The sequence below is a fragment of the Gorilla gorilla genome, chromosome 11 (genome assembly GCF_029281585.2).
Source record: "Gorilla gorilla gorilla isolate KB3781 chromosome 11, NHGRI_mGorGor1-v2.1_pri, whole genome shotgun sequence".
NCBI lineage: Eukaryota > Metazoa > Chordata > Mammalia > Primates > Hominidae > Gorilla > Gorilla gorilla.
The window spans coordinates 46907452-46922769 of NC_073235.2; the positions used below are offsets into that span (position 1 = coordinate 46907452).

General features: G+C 38.1%; 1 protein-coding gene across 6 annotated transcripts in view; it reads right to left on the reverse strand.

The window, feature by feature from the left end:
* The window catches only part of ZEB2 (zinc finger E-box binding homeobox 2), a 132295-nt gene that overhangs the window by 15689 nt on the left and 101288 nt on the right, over positions 1-15318 (reverse strand). For all 6 annotated transcript variants that reach the window (XM_004032622.4, XM_004032623.4, XM_019022312.4 and 3 more), the window contains 2 exons: positions 1143-1331; positions 224-438 (listed from right to left, as the gene is read on the reverse strand). In XM_004032622.4, the coding sequence (XP_004032670.1) occupies positions 224-438; positions 1143-1331 (404 nt within the window). The remainder of the gene's footprint in view (positions 1-223; positions 439-1142; positions 1332-15318) is intronic.

A 15318-nucleotide genomic window follows, 5' to 3' on the forward strand; every position in this document is an offset into this window, starting at 1 on the left:
TAAATTAGAAATTAACACACTCATTCGATCGTGAACATAAGACTATTAAATCATATTAGAAGAGACCATCAAAAAATCATTTAGACCTCAATTAAAGCTATTACCATTAAAAGATCTGCATCTTCAAAATGCCATGAAAAATTAATAATGATTGCCAATCAAAGCAATATCGTTTCTCTAAGGGGTTATTATAGAAAGAAATCACTTAAAACCATCCCCCCACCTGATCTGTCCCTGGCTTGTGCGTCACCATATGCCGCTCGAGCTGGGTGCGGTAGGCAAACGTGTAGCTACAGAGAGGGCAGGAAAAGTTCTCTTCATTCTTCTCGTGGCGGTACTTGATGTGCTCCTTCAGTGATGTCAAGCGCTTGTAGCCCCGGTCGCAGTAGGGGCAGGTCAGCAGTTGGGCAAAAGCATCTGGAGTTCCAGGTGGCAGGTCTGTAGCCGAGAGACAGAGAGAGAGAGAAGCGGGCCAAAAGGTCAGTAAATCAATGGCAGCTAATGGGCTGACTGCCCGGGATGGTATGACAGGAATCACTGCAATCTGCTCCACAGAGTGCCATCATTGCACCCGGCCCCCTCGCACACCAGTCCCCTCGCATGCCCAGGACAGACTTGTCAGAATCAGCTCACACTGTGCTCGAAAATTAATTAATTACTTCAGGTTTTTTTTTTTTTGGGAGGGGGGGAGACTTAAACAGCTGATAAATGAGGAAATTCTCTTTAGGTGACTGACAGTTCCTATGAAACCTGTAGCCACAGATTACTCAGGAACTCACAGTGTGAAGGGGCGTTTCAGGTGTCGGTGAAGAAGAACAAAAGGTGAGGGAGTGTCGGTCTCAACTTTTTTTTCCTCAAAAGTAAAATATTTCAGAAAGATAGGAATACATTTAGATATTTTTATCTCTTAGAAATGGGCTCTAATTGTTCTTGTTCTTTATTGGATGTACAAATGACACAAATTTGCTGACAAAAAAATTTCACAATACCCTAAAATTACAGTTCTAATCTTTGCTCATGAAATTCCATGCCTCTGCAGCTGTTCTTCAAATTTTAAGGTAAACACCCAGGCATGTAGTGCATTTGTAATTGTAACAGCTGCAGAGGTCAGTGCAGTGGCTAAAAATGATTTACAGCCTCACCATTTTCTTCTTGCCCATTGGCCTCTGGCGTGCCAAGGCGAGACAGCTCCTCAGGGGCTTCTGGGTAAATAATGGCTGTGTCACTGCGCTGAAGGTACTCCTCGATGCTGACTGCATGACCATCGCGTTCCTCCAGTTTTCTTTTGGCAAAGTATTCCTCAAAATCTGATGTGCAATTTGCATTCTTCACTGAAATCATAAAAGGAGAAGAAATGTTGTTTCCGGGCCTTCTTCCTAGGATCCCAAGTCCATCTCCATCATAGCCAGTGAGAAATGCTGACTTGCAATAGACTACAAAACCTAGTTTATTTGTAAGAAGTGTTGAAGATGACCGATTATTGACTGAATGCTTATTCTTGCGATATATGCAAGAAGGCGGGCACTTTCCTTCAAGTTAAATAAGCACATTTTATTTTATTTTTTCTTCCTGGAATATTAGTCTGTATATACAAAGAATGAAAGAAATTTAAAATGTTTTTCATAAAATTTTTTTTAAAAAGCCAACAACTGCATTCTAAGATCCATAAACATTAAAGATAATATAAGATTAAGCCTATTTTAACAGTCTATCTGAAATTTCATTTTCTTTTAAGAAAGGTATATTTAATTTTTCATTGTCCACTAGACTGAGCATCCCTAACCACAGATACATCCTGTTGCTAAATATAAGTTTTTAACCCTCCACCCTCTGAATGTCACAGACAGCCAGGACTACATAGTCTGAGACAGATGCAAAAGGAAAGATATTCCTAGACAGATAATAATGCAACTTTGTTAAAAAAAAGCACCAGAATGTGGCATTTTATCTTTCCCTATAATTTTAATCTTTAGTTCTGTATTTTAAAGCTGCTGAAAATAAAATTAAGCTCACAGCTGATAGAAATAAAATAAAAAGTAACAGAGGGAGTTAAGAAACTGGTGTGTGATTTTGATGTGACTTTAACTTTTGTAATTATGACTCTATTCCTGTGAAATGAATAACAGTTGTAACTCAATTTTAGCAACTTGTGTCATAAGATTTTGTATATTTGAAACCTCTAGATGTGTTTCTGAAATAAGATGTGGCTTAGAGATCATAAATAATATTTTTATGCTAACAAAGTTGGGAGAGTAGCTGTTATATTATTCTTTATCCTAAGTAGGTGAAAAAAGTGCTTTGCTGGTACAATTAACGGTGGAATCCTATTATCATAGTTTTTGAAAGCAGTTAACCTTGGTGCCACGAGATTCTTCACCTTGTCTTCTCTACCATAAACAATATTATAGTATTTGACATACTAATTCTCTTTGGCAACTGTGGCAGGGTGATGCGCAAGCAAGCTAGGCAATTTTTTTTTTTTGCTTTCATGATTATGAACTTGGATTTTTGATGAGGGGAATAGAAAGTGGAACCATCCATTAATTCAACAAGTATTTTCTGAATGCCTAGTGTGTGATAAGCATCATGTCATGCTCTGGTGAGCAAAAAACAGTTCTAGGCTCATCCTTCGGGAAGCCATGAGAGAGATTAATACAACTGATATTATCTCCAAAGTAAACACATCATTACAAACTCAGATAAGTATTATGAAAGAAAGTTATATGGTGGTATAAAAAAAGTAACACAGGAACCTGATGGCAGCTAGATCAGGAAGGTCTTAACTGAAGAAGCATGAAGTTAACTAAATGTAGAAGCTGGAGAAGAGCAGCATGTGCAATGTGGCGACTGAAACAAGCATGGGACACGTCAGGATGTTAAAAAAAAAGGACAGTGCTGGAGTGCAGAGGATGAAAGGGGAACCGCGTGATGTAAGGGTGGAGAGTAAGGCGGGAGCCAGACCATGCAGCAGGTAAGGGCTTGTTTAAGGATTTGGGTTTTTACTCTAAAAGAAGCAGGAAGCTATTGAAGAGTACTAAGCAAGGAGGATGGCTGGATGAAACTATGATTATTTGCATTTTTAGATGACATCCTTGGCTATAGTATGATAGGGATTGGAGAAAGAGAAAAGTAGGTCCTGGGAATCTGGTTAGGAGGTTCCTGTCCTAGGCCAGGCATAAGATACTGTTAAGGAATTGATGATGGAGATGAAGGAAGTGTCTGGATTTGAGAAATACCTAAGATATAAAATTCCTCAGATTCATTTGGGAAAGAATTCAGTTTGTCAAGCTGGGAGATGCTAAGGTACCTCCCTCAGGTTTATACTTTCCAAATTTGATGGATGGTAGGTGACATTCATCAAAGCAAAAAACACTAGAATTCTAAAAAGACTTGAAACTATAAACAAATATATGGGACCAAATAAAAGGAAGTGGGAGAATTACACTATGTGGACCACTAAACTAAGCGCCAGTAATCCTGAATGCTGTGATCTCAAACCTTTCTTTTTTGCCTCTGTAACTTCTAATAAGTTTAACAAGAACAACGGTCTATTCCAAGGCTGTATTTCCCTTAAAAATAGATTTGGAATGTACAGTAGTGGATTAAGATTTTATACCTTGAAATTTTGCTTAAATCTGTTATTAGCTGGACTTAATAAAGAATATGGGCTTTAGATAAGATCACTTTCCTCTTGCTGTATACACAATGTCATGGATGCTTTCCAATGGATACTTATTGGTGGTGACTGTGATGATGTCATTTCACTTGCATCACTGAGCCCCTATGAAGTATGTAGAAACTGTCAACTTGCATAAAGTATTTGCTCATTGTTTTGGATCATCAAAATAACATCAGATCTATAAAAAAAATCACCTTTTACTTTTGACGGGAAGAAAGGATAAAAGGGGCAAAATGGCGGAGCCATGATGAATGTCTTTTGAGTAACTTCACTGATTTTATCAGTGACTGACTTCCTTTTCAGTACTATGACAGCAGAAAGTAACGTAATAGCTCCTTTCTGAATTCATATCTACTTGAGGGTTGTCAATGGTTTATGTTAAGGGCTAAGATATGGTTTAAGTTTTTTGAGAATATTGTCCTACTTGATGACCTTAGTGTAACCTAGTAAACATAGATGGATGTACATTTAATATCCTAATTTTATCTTGATATTTCAGCAACTATTTGAATGATCTGGCTATCTTTGCATGAATTTTCATTTGCATATGAATGTTTCCATCAGAAATGTAATCATATGCAAATTCAATTGGATTTGCATTAATAGCCTTTTGGCTTAAAAGTGAGGAAAATTCTGATTTTTCTGGATAGGCAAACAAAACTGCATCTAGATACACTACTGTTGTTTGGAGAGGTAATTCAATTGCTAGATCAAATTTGGCTATGCTAGATTTCTATGTCAAGTGTGATGGGGACAAAAGACATCAAATCATGCGCTCTCTTTAAGGATTCATCTTTGATCATCTTTGTATGCTGGGCATTGAATATATTGCCTAGAAATTAGTAGGCTCTCAAGAATCATTTATGGGATGAATGTGGAATAAATTATGTCCTTAACACTAATCTTGGTGTAGAGGTCTTTTGGTAAAAGGAAGCATAAAATAAGATACCTGCAGCTGAGCTAGGGACTTAGACCTAATACTCAGGCAACTGTAGAATAATTATTTGATAAACTGTGTAGTAGTGGTCATAAATACTTGCAAGAGTTTGATAGGGCTCAGATAAGTATTCAAAAAGGGTTTCATGAAGAAGATGGCACTCAATCATTTAAATCCATTTGCTCCATCTGGATATTTCTTCATGCTGTATAGATATTCTGTTGTTTATATATCTCATATACCTAGGGTCACTTAAGTGGGCTAGAGTTAAACCTCCCAGAAACTAGGTATCACCAGCATGAATCTAATGTAGTTTTTCCCTGAGGTGCAATAGGTGCTAGTAATATACAGTTTTTCTGCCCAGTACTTCAACATTCACCTTGTCCTAGGAATGCTTCTCCATTTCCTGATTGCCAAGCCTTATGGTACCCAAGGAGCTGCTGTGTTACCATGTGATCCTGCTCCCCTAGCCACAATTGATCTCTGTTGCTCAGGTGAGCCAATCTCAGCCCTCTCTTCTCCAGGCCAACTTGTTGATTGGTCCAGGGTAGCCAATAGATCCAATTAAATTCAATAAATCCCTTCCCTATGATTTTAGGACTTTGTTCCACAAAAAGCATCAAGGCAGTTTTTTTTTTCTGCCAAGTGACTGTAGCTATAAAATGTGGAATGAAGGAATTGTTATTTTCCATCTAGAAAAAGAAGATTTATGAAGAGAGAATAAAGCAGACATACAGAGAAAAGCAGACAAGATTGCATGTTCTGACAGTTCATTTCTAGCTTTTCTCGTTCCTGAGGCCGAGGTGCACCTTGCAGTGGTTCTGTTGACCACCTTCCTTAAATTCTGTGAGACAAGAAACTTCCTTTTCTGCTTGAAGGTATGTTGTGTTTCAGTCTCTTAAAACTACAATCACCCTAACAGTTATAATACTAGGACAAATGATGGGATTCAATTTTGGTTACTCTCAGAATTGTTGGGAAAAATGAAGTTTTGATTGTATCTGAAAGTTTGTATGTTTGTTTTTACAAAGATTATGCAATAATGTGTACTGGACACAGGAATGAGGTACAAAAGTAGCTGAAAGGTTGTAGAATTCTTCACTGCATTTTTCTAGTGTAAAATCAACCTCATTTTCCTTCTTTCTGTAATCCTTTTCACTCCCTGGTCTCTTTGGAAGAACTGCCAAAACACACTGACAAAGGATATTTGCATGGTATTTATGATCAAACCATAACAAAAATTCACAAGAAGCCTCAAGTAATTTCTTCCCATACCTTCTCCAGAGATTTTGCATTTAGTCCTAAAATTTATCCTAACGTCTTGCAAATATCTCTCAACCTTCTCTAAGGTTAGATAACCTTTTCTCTATCCAAAAAAAGAATATCTAGCTTGGGCAACAAATCTCGTCTCTATAGAAAGTAAAAGAATTAGCCTGGCATGGTGGTGCATGCCTGTGGTCCCTGCTACTGGGGAGGCAGAGGTAGCAGAAACGCTTGAGCTTGGGAGGTTGAGGCTGCAGAGAGCTGTGATCGCACCACTGCATTCCAGCCTGAGTGACAGAGTGAGACCCCTGTCTCAAAAAACACACACAAAAAAAAGTTTTGTTTTTTTTTTTTTGTTTTTGAGACGAAGTCTTGCTCTGTCGCCCAGGCTAAAGTGCAGTAGTGCAATCTCGGCTCACTGCCAGCTCCGTCTCCCAGGTTCACACTATTCTCCTGCCTTGGCCTCCTGAGTAGCTGGGACTACAGGTGCCTGACACCACCCCTGGCTAATTTTTCGTATTTTTAGTAGAGACAGGGTTTCACCATTAGCCAGGATGGTCTCGATCTCCTGACCTCGTGATCCACCCACCTCGGCCTCCCAAAGTGCTGGGATTACAGGCGTGAGCCACCGCACCCAGCCATAAAAAAGAATGTTAATTAAAAATGTTTCCTCATGACCATGTGTATTTTAATATTGTTAGATTGTTAGGGTGAATTTTCAGGTCCCTTTTTGTCAGGAAAGCCTCAGTTCTCTTGGCAATATGTTGGCCACTCTTACTAACGTTGCTTATTAATGACACTTTTATAAATATCTTTATGGCTGTGTTAGCTAGATAATTGATTTTTCAGACAGATAATAATAAATATCAATATAGACTGGCCTTAAAAATTTTTGCCTAAAAATCAAGCGATGTTAACAGAACTCTAAATAAAGGAGAAATATTGGTCCCCAAATTAGTCAGCCCCCATAATCAAGTTGCTTTAGAATACTTTCTCAAAGATACTTAAAAGTGGGCTTTGCTTAGTGTTTACAGGTAATGAAATATAGACCGGATACTTATTCTTTATCATTTTCTGTTTCCCTTTGGCATTCATTTTCTTTATTTGTAGCAAGCCTGTGTTCACAGTGGAAGACAGGTACTCTATTATCACTGGTTTAGTGTCCTGCATGCTTTTAATTTTCATAAAAAATGGAAGAAAATTGAATATTATGTTAAGCCATTTTAAGTAAACATCAAAATGAATAAATAATTCTTTTTAAAAAGAAAATATCTTGGAAGGTACAGAGGAGTTGCAGCAAGTATATGTAAAAAACTGAGTAGAATCATCCATCCATCCCCTTGTTTAATAACTGTTTATTGAGTGCCTACTAGTGCCAGTGTTCTTGGAAATGAGGACATGAGTGGTTAATTTTTTTCCTACTTCTGTGATTCACCCGTTTGGAGATATATACACATAATGGTTGTGATTCTGCAATATACAGACATGTCTATATACATATATATAGACATGTATGTATAATAGGGCATCTCATATATACACACACACACACACACACACATGCTTCCCCAGTGTAATGTAATGTATGTAACATAAATTATGTATTTATCATATAATCTGGCTTTTGCTTACTTCACTATGAAAGGCAAAGGGACCTGAAGAAGCAATTACAAATCTAGGTAACTGTATTTATCATCTTTTTGAAAAAGGGCCTTTTTGTTAACATCTCAGATGATAAGAAAACACGAAAATTATTTTGAATGTAGTCATTTGTATTGAGTTTTTTAGTTTAAGGAAGCACGTATTCAGCATTTGTTGAGGACTATAGATTCTCATGGCTACTTTGTTTAAAGTTGACTAATCAATAAATGTAAGCTTGTCATCATTAAAAATGCATGTATGCGTTTTTGCAGAAGGCTTCCAAAAGACATATTGGCACTAGATACCTAAAAACAACTGTGAGGGAAGAGGATGATCTTTTTCTCATTACACAGCTACATGGGCGGCCTCGCAGAGCCTCCAACTGGTACAGAGGCATGGATAAAGCCAGGTCGTCAAGAGCAACAGAAAAGTTTTCTGCTCTTCCTGGGAATTAGTACAGCATCTTGGCCGCTCTCTCCACCCCTGCTCTGAACATGGCTTTCTGCAGGGAACACATGTTCAGATGCCAATGAGAGTTTCTCATGTAAGAGAGCTTCAGGAGAGCGAGGTGAAGAGTGGACAAGGAATGGGAATCTGTAGTAGTCTGCAGTATCAAATATCTCCCTAAACAGCAGGAGATCTTACATTAGGGGATTTTGAATATCAAGATGTAGAGACTGCTAACACTCAACGATTTTGATTGCTGTGTATTGGCACAGAATGATAGAGTCCATTGCTTTTTAAAAAATTCCCAAGATAGGCCGGGCGCGGTGGCTCACGCCTGTAATCCCAGCACTTTGGGAGGCCGAGGTGGGCGGATCACCTGAGGTCAGGAGTTCGAGACCAGCCTGACCAACATGGAGAAACACCGTCTCTACTAAAAATACAAAATTAGCCGGGCGTGGTGGCATATGCCTATAATCCCAGCTACTAGGGAGGCTGAGGCAGGAGAATCACTTGAACCTGGGAGGCAGAGGTTGCGGTGAGCCGAGATCGTGCCACTGCACTCCAGCCTGGGCAACAAGAGTGAAACTCCATCTCTCAAAAAAAAAAAAAAAAAATTCCCAAGATAGACAATATGCACTTGTCTTTCACGTTACTGTGTAACCTAAAAATTTGGAATTGGCATATTACCAAAAAGATAGACTAGTTTATTATATTTTAGAGGAGTTGATGAAGTAAGGTGATTTTGCCCAGCAATTCAATGCTCTTTTCTTATGCTTTATGTAGAGACACGTGAAACCTAAGAATGCTCGGGACAGTCAGTGATTTTCAAAAGTCAGTGGCATCCGTATTATCTGGGAGCTTGCTTGAAATGCAAATTATTGGGGCCCATCCAAACCTATGGAACCAGCAATCTGTGTTTTAACAAGTCTTTCATGAAATTCTGACTCTTGTCCAATTTAAGAATTCTACAAATTCAATCCTCTGCCTCGCATGGCTAAATGAGACATTCATAACATGATTTTGGAGAGAAGCACAATCGGTCCCATATTATTATTATTAGGTAGCTTTCCTGACTATCTCAGCCTGAGTTCACATAGACTTCCTTCTTCACTTACTGAACGTCATCTGTGTGTCTCAATCATTGAATTGATCACATCCCATCGTAATCTTTCTCTTACGTGTCTGTGAGCTGATAAAGGAATGAACCGTATGTTATTCAGCTTTGTGTCACCAGCACCTAACATAGTGCCTGGGTCACAGTTATTATGCAATAATTGAATGATTAGGCAAGGTTCAGGGTCCTTGGACTCCTCATTTTGGCTCAGTTATTTCATGTTTTTGAATTTCAATTTCCTCATCTGTAAAATGAGCCAGGGTGTGCTTTCTGGGGTGTCCTCAAAGTTCCAGAATTCCATAATTTCAATTAATTAATTACTTTAATCAGTTTGCTTTTTCTTTACTGGCTAGGCCTAGAGAATTTTATCATATTCTTTTCAATTAAAAACTCAAAACAACACAGCTTTCTGATGGGGAAAACAAACATGCAGATTAAGAGAAAATATTTTGGAGGTGCCTGGAAACCCCAGACAACATCACAAGCAAAACAGCGCTTATTAAATATTTGTTGAATGAATGAAGGAGGCACTCAAGAAGCTTGAAATATCAGTTATTTCTTGTGGGAACACTTGCTGTGAAGTGAAGATAGCTGCTCCTAATCGCAAACAAAGCTAATAAAACAACAGCATTCATTAGCCAGGAAGTGAACAGGCTCTTCTTGGCGTTCACTGATTATAGTCTGAAAATCATCCCCCGTCTCACCTGCCAAGCACTACTTCTATTTTTCTCTCCTCCAAACCTATCTCTTTCTCCACCTTATTTTTAAAAACTCAATGTATGAAGTTAACTAAGAAATTAAAAAATAATGACTTCCATGACAGATGTCTGACTGGCAGACAAAACTCTTCCAACCTATAAAAATGTGATAGATACAACCAAGAAGAATATGACATACTTTGTAATAGTATGATTCCCTCCTTGTTAAGTATTTAGGTACTAACTGAATTATCTGATAAACTGATTTTGTACAATTGATTAACATTATATATCCACTCAACTCTTGCAGAGAAATACGTTATAATCAAACTTGTATCGCTTCTGTTACTCATATAAGAAAGCTAACTAATTTAAAAGTTTTAATTTAAGCTCCATGTTAAGAGGAACAGGAGAAATTGAGAGTTATTAAACCAAGAGGATAGTGAAAGTAAAAAAAGTTCTTCTTTCCCCCACTTTCCCCTATGCTAACGATGCGATGCACAGAATTGATGGTTAAACAGACTTAATTGCTGGCTAGGCTGCCAACCTTATACTAATATTATCAGTGTAGGGGAGTTACACCTGGCACCACTGTATTTCTTGCTGAGGCAAGATTTTCATTCTAGATCTGGATCTTTACTTGGGGTTCAATTGCTCTGGAGACACCCAAAGAAGGATCCTGTAAACTTAGACCTAACTGGCATTTCTGTTCAATACTTGAAGCAGTGCTTCTCTGATTCCACCACTTCCCATCCTAGCTTGTACTCTGCTATTCTTCTCATGTATTTTGTGAGACATGAACAGGACTGGCTATATGGTTGGTGGGGCCCAGTGTAAAATGAAAATGTTGGGCCCCTCATTCAAAAATTGTCAAGAGCTTCAAGACAGCAACTGCAGAGCCAACCAAGCAGCCCTTCTCAGTGCTGGGCCCTGTGCGACTGTGCAGGTCCCAGACCCAGGAAGCTGGCCCTGTGTATGTTATCGTGAGGCAGGGCCCCCGAGAGCCTCCCATCCCATGACAGCTAGTGCGGTCCAGTAATTATTTTGTTCATGCTTCCAGTAAAATTTCATTAGAAGAAAGGGCAGGGTGGGGTGGAGTCCAAAATTTCTAGCCTGATTTCCTCATTTAACAGATGTTACAACTAAGGTACAGTGAGGTTAGTGAATCATACAAAGTTGCACAAGTAATTTCTGGAAGAGCTGTATGTAGGATTTATGTATCCTGACTCTTCACCCACTGCTCTTTCTACTGCACCATAATGACTCAACATGAGAGAAAGAGGCAAGAAAAGAGAGAACCTCATCTTTTTAGTTTTTCATCATGCCTGACTTGATACCATTTGAACAGGCCCTACATACTGAAACGATCACAATGACATTATAAGCAATTCTAAATAGCAACATTATTACACCATACAATGAATATGGGGGGAAGTCAGTTAAAATGCCCACTTCAGAGTGTGTGTGTGTGTGTGTGTGTGTGTGTGTTGTGTGTGTTTGTATATGTGTGTGTAGAAAATTTTTACTTTTTTTCTTTTTTTTTTTTAAATGTCCCCATTCCTCTGAATCCTAGACACTTGTTTTATTCTTACATTTTTTTTTAACTGAGTAATCCAGAGCTGGGTCTAGTGGGGCAAAGAGAACACATAAAAGTTTTTCAAATTCTCTGTTCAAGATGCTTATTTAAAATTTCCATTTAATATTTAAGGATTGTATTTCCTAATTTGACTGTTTCTAATTTGTAATCAAGTTTCTAAAGGTGCTCAATAAAGAATAACTTTCCATAGCACCTTGCAAAGGTGAATTTTTATTAGGTATTATTTTAACATCTGTTAAAATAGCAGGTATTAGTTATTAGTTAGCAGATATTAGATATTTTGTGGTTATAGTAAACAAGAAATGCCTCAAGCTTAACTTTGGACTAGAAACCAAAAAAGAACTTTATTCCCGGTTCATTTTGCTTTCCCATTTCACATATTACTTGTTATTCTCCTCCCACGCTTAATTATATCCTCCTACATGTGTTCCACTTCTTCAGACTAAATGAAACTGTGTCATCCCCTGATAATAACCCATCCCTTACAGACCTTTTCCACAGGGCCATTCCTGCTTTCATTTGTTATGACTCACAGAACAAAGAGGAAGGGTCAAAAAACTCCTTAATTCACGCTACTGCTTCTAATCAATGTTCCTGTTTCGTCAACTCACTCATCATTTATTTGTTTGTTTATTTATTCATTAATTCAACAAATACCCTGGTTATGAACCATTAACACTGTATAAACCACTGCATCCTCTGAGAGGGATTATGGAGAAGAGCAGACCTAACCTCTACCCTCAAATAGTTTCCACTCTGTAGCTGTAATGGTTTGAAGTCGAAAGTCATCCATTTTCACCGTCATGTTTTAGGACATTGCCTGTATACTGCAAGCAAAATGACGCCTGTCTCTTGATTACATTTCCCTCAGGATGCCATTGCATTCTGGGAAACTTCATCACTTAATAGGTAGTCCATGCAGAACCTGGCTTCATAGTGCTTAGGCTTTCTCTAATCCAGCAACATGGATGGCCACACTTGCTCCTGGGCTAACCCTGGGACAAGAACCAGAACCGTGAGCGGGGACAAGAACCAGAACCGTGAACTTTCGCTCTCTGATTTCTACTTTCTCCCCTTCCCTATCATCCAGTTTCTCATTCCCTTGAAACGTGTACTTCAATGTGACAATCAAGCCCTGAAAAGTTCCCTAGTCCATTTTACCCATTCTGATTTTATTTACCTCAGTTCACCTTGGAACTTGAAATCATCACTTCCATCTCTGTCCCTTACACTTGTATCATTCTTACCCTGCTGAACTACGATCCAGTCCAATTTCTGGAGTATCAAACGTATCTTAAAAAAATCTTAAATAATAGTATAGTCTTGTTGCAGACTATGTTTTCAAAATGGGCTATTCCTTCCTCATAATTGAATCTCCATGCATTGTCCACAGCAATTATTCTACATGTCCACGTCTCAAGATTCCAACCGTACTCCTATTCCCTTACTGCTGACTGATAGTCTCTTTTTCCTACTGACTTCAAAGAGTGCAACCCATACAGTGTGTATTCCTTGGATCATCTTAAATTGACTACATTCTCTCCTATCATCATTCTTTCTTCTTCTTCTGATCTTACTGCTAAAAAAAAACATTATTGTGGCTATCATCTAAAATTATTCTCTTACAACTCGTTTGATAACCCACTCCATCCAGTCTCCTTTTACATTTCAGCCTTTCTCTCTTTCTCTCTTGTGCACAGAGGCATACCCAGCAAGTATGCCTTTGTCTTGAAGAAAGTCTTCCCTGAAATTTGCAATTTCTTTAAGGCACCTCTCTTGTCCTATCTCCAACATTTGACCCTATACTGTTAGAAACCCTCTACAATACTGAACACTTTGCATTTGAACTTACATAGCTTGCTGTATTTCAAATAAAACGTCTTAATCCAGATGATATTATAATCAATAATAATGGCTAGAAATGATAGAGCATTTATTATGTGCTAACGTTGTACTAAATATTTTACACACATTTCCTATTCGTCTACCACTGTTTTATTCAACCGGATGAATGTAGGTCCTTAATGACAGTGACTCTTCTTTTCTCACTGTATCTTTCGTGATGACTAACAAAATGCCTTGCACTTAGTAGGGTCCCAATAAGTGACCATTGAGTTGAATAACTAATGAGGCTATAATTATTTATTTGTAAATTTTCTCTTCTTGTCATTATGACGTTTGTTTTTTTTATCAATACCCCTAAAATTTTATGTTGCTTAGTGGAAGGAACTCACCCTTCTATTTCCTTAAAGTTTCCTCAAGCCTCAGTTCAAATTCTACATACAACAAACACTCTGAATGTATGTATTTTAGTGGTCGTTAACAATGGGCAAATGCTTCGTTTTTGTTTATTGGTTGTTATCCAGGGTAAGAAGAAAAAAATATATATGATTTTTCTCCACTTCCATGAGAACAGCTTTTTAGATTCCACATATGAGTGAGGTCAAGTGATATTTATGTTTCTGTGCTTGGCTTATTTCACTTAGCATAATGTCCTCCAGGTTTATCCATGTTGCTGCAAATGACATGATTTCATTCTTTTTTATGGCTGAATAGTATTCCATTGGGTATATATACCATTCATTATCCATTCATCTGTTGATGGACATTTAGGCTGATTCCAGAGGATGAGGAGAGTAGGGGGAAGGGTGAACAATGAGAGATTTCTCAATGGGTACAAAACTACAGTTAGATAGGAGAAATAGTTATGTTGGTCTATTATGTGACTGGAGCTCACAAAAATGTAGTGCATATTTCAGAATAGCTAGAATGGGGGTTCTCAAATGTCCTTATCACAAAGAAATGATAAATGTTTAAGGAGATGGATATACTAATCACCTTGATTTGATCATTAAACGATTTATACATGTACCAAAACATCATGTTGCACCTCACAAATATTAATATGTAAAATTGTTATGTGTCAATGATAAATTTTTAAAAAGAATACGATTCCTGATGTAAGTCAGTTGTCAAAGAAAGGAAAAGTCTGACAGCTTTCATCATTATTATACGTAATCATTATAAATACTACTAAATCCTCCTCCTACACAGTTAAAAAAGGGATGCTAAATAAAAATGAAATCAGATATAAAACGAAACTAGTTCTTAACCTTCATATTTTAGCCTCAAATGCCAGAGTACTGAAAATAATGTGTCCTACAGCTTGTCTGTGTAGTTTTCCAGAATGTCAAAATAACTTAAATGTCAAAGGCTCTCAAAATTGGTTAGTCCTTTCATTACAAATTTCTTAAAATTGTATTTTTGTTTCCTAGAGAAAAAGTTAAGGAGGAACCAGTATGAATGGAGAAAACAGTTTACGATGTATTCATTTCTTAATGAACAAAAATTGTTTGAAGTTGGCCAGGCCTGGTGGCTCATGCCTGTAATCCCAAGCACTTTGGGAGGCAGAGGCGTCGGGACACCTGAGGTCAGGAGTTCAAGATCAGCCTGGCCAACATTACAAAACCCCATCTCTACTAAAAGTACAAAAATTAGCCGGGCGTGGTGGCGCATGCCTGTAATCCCAGCTACTCAGGAGGCTGAGGCAGGAGAATTGCTTGAACCCAGGAGGCGGAGGTTGCAGTGAGCCGAAATTGCACCATTGCACTCCAGCCCGGGCAAAAACAGCGAGACTCCATCTCAAAAAAAAAAAAAAAAAACAACTGGCAAAACAAAACAGGGTGAGCATCTAGTCTATGTTAGTTGTTGTACTGGGTGCTTTAAAAATGGCATGCCATGAGAATGACACAGTGGACTTTGGGGAAATGGTGGGAGGGTGATGACGGAAAAAAAACTACACATTGGGCACGGTGTACACTGCTTGGGTGATGGGTGCGCCAAAACCTCAGAAATCACTACTAAAGAGCTTATTCATGTAACCAAACATCACCTGTTCCCCAAAACCTATTGAAATAAAAAAAGAAAGAAAATAAAAATACA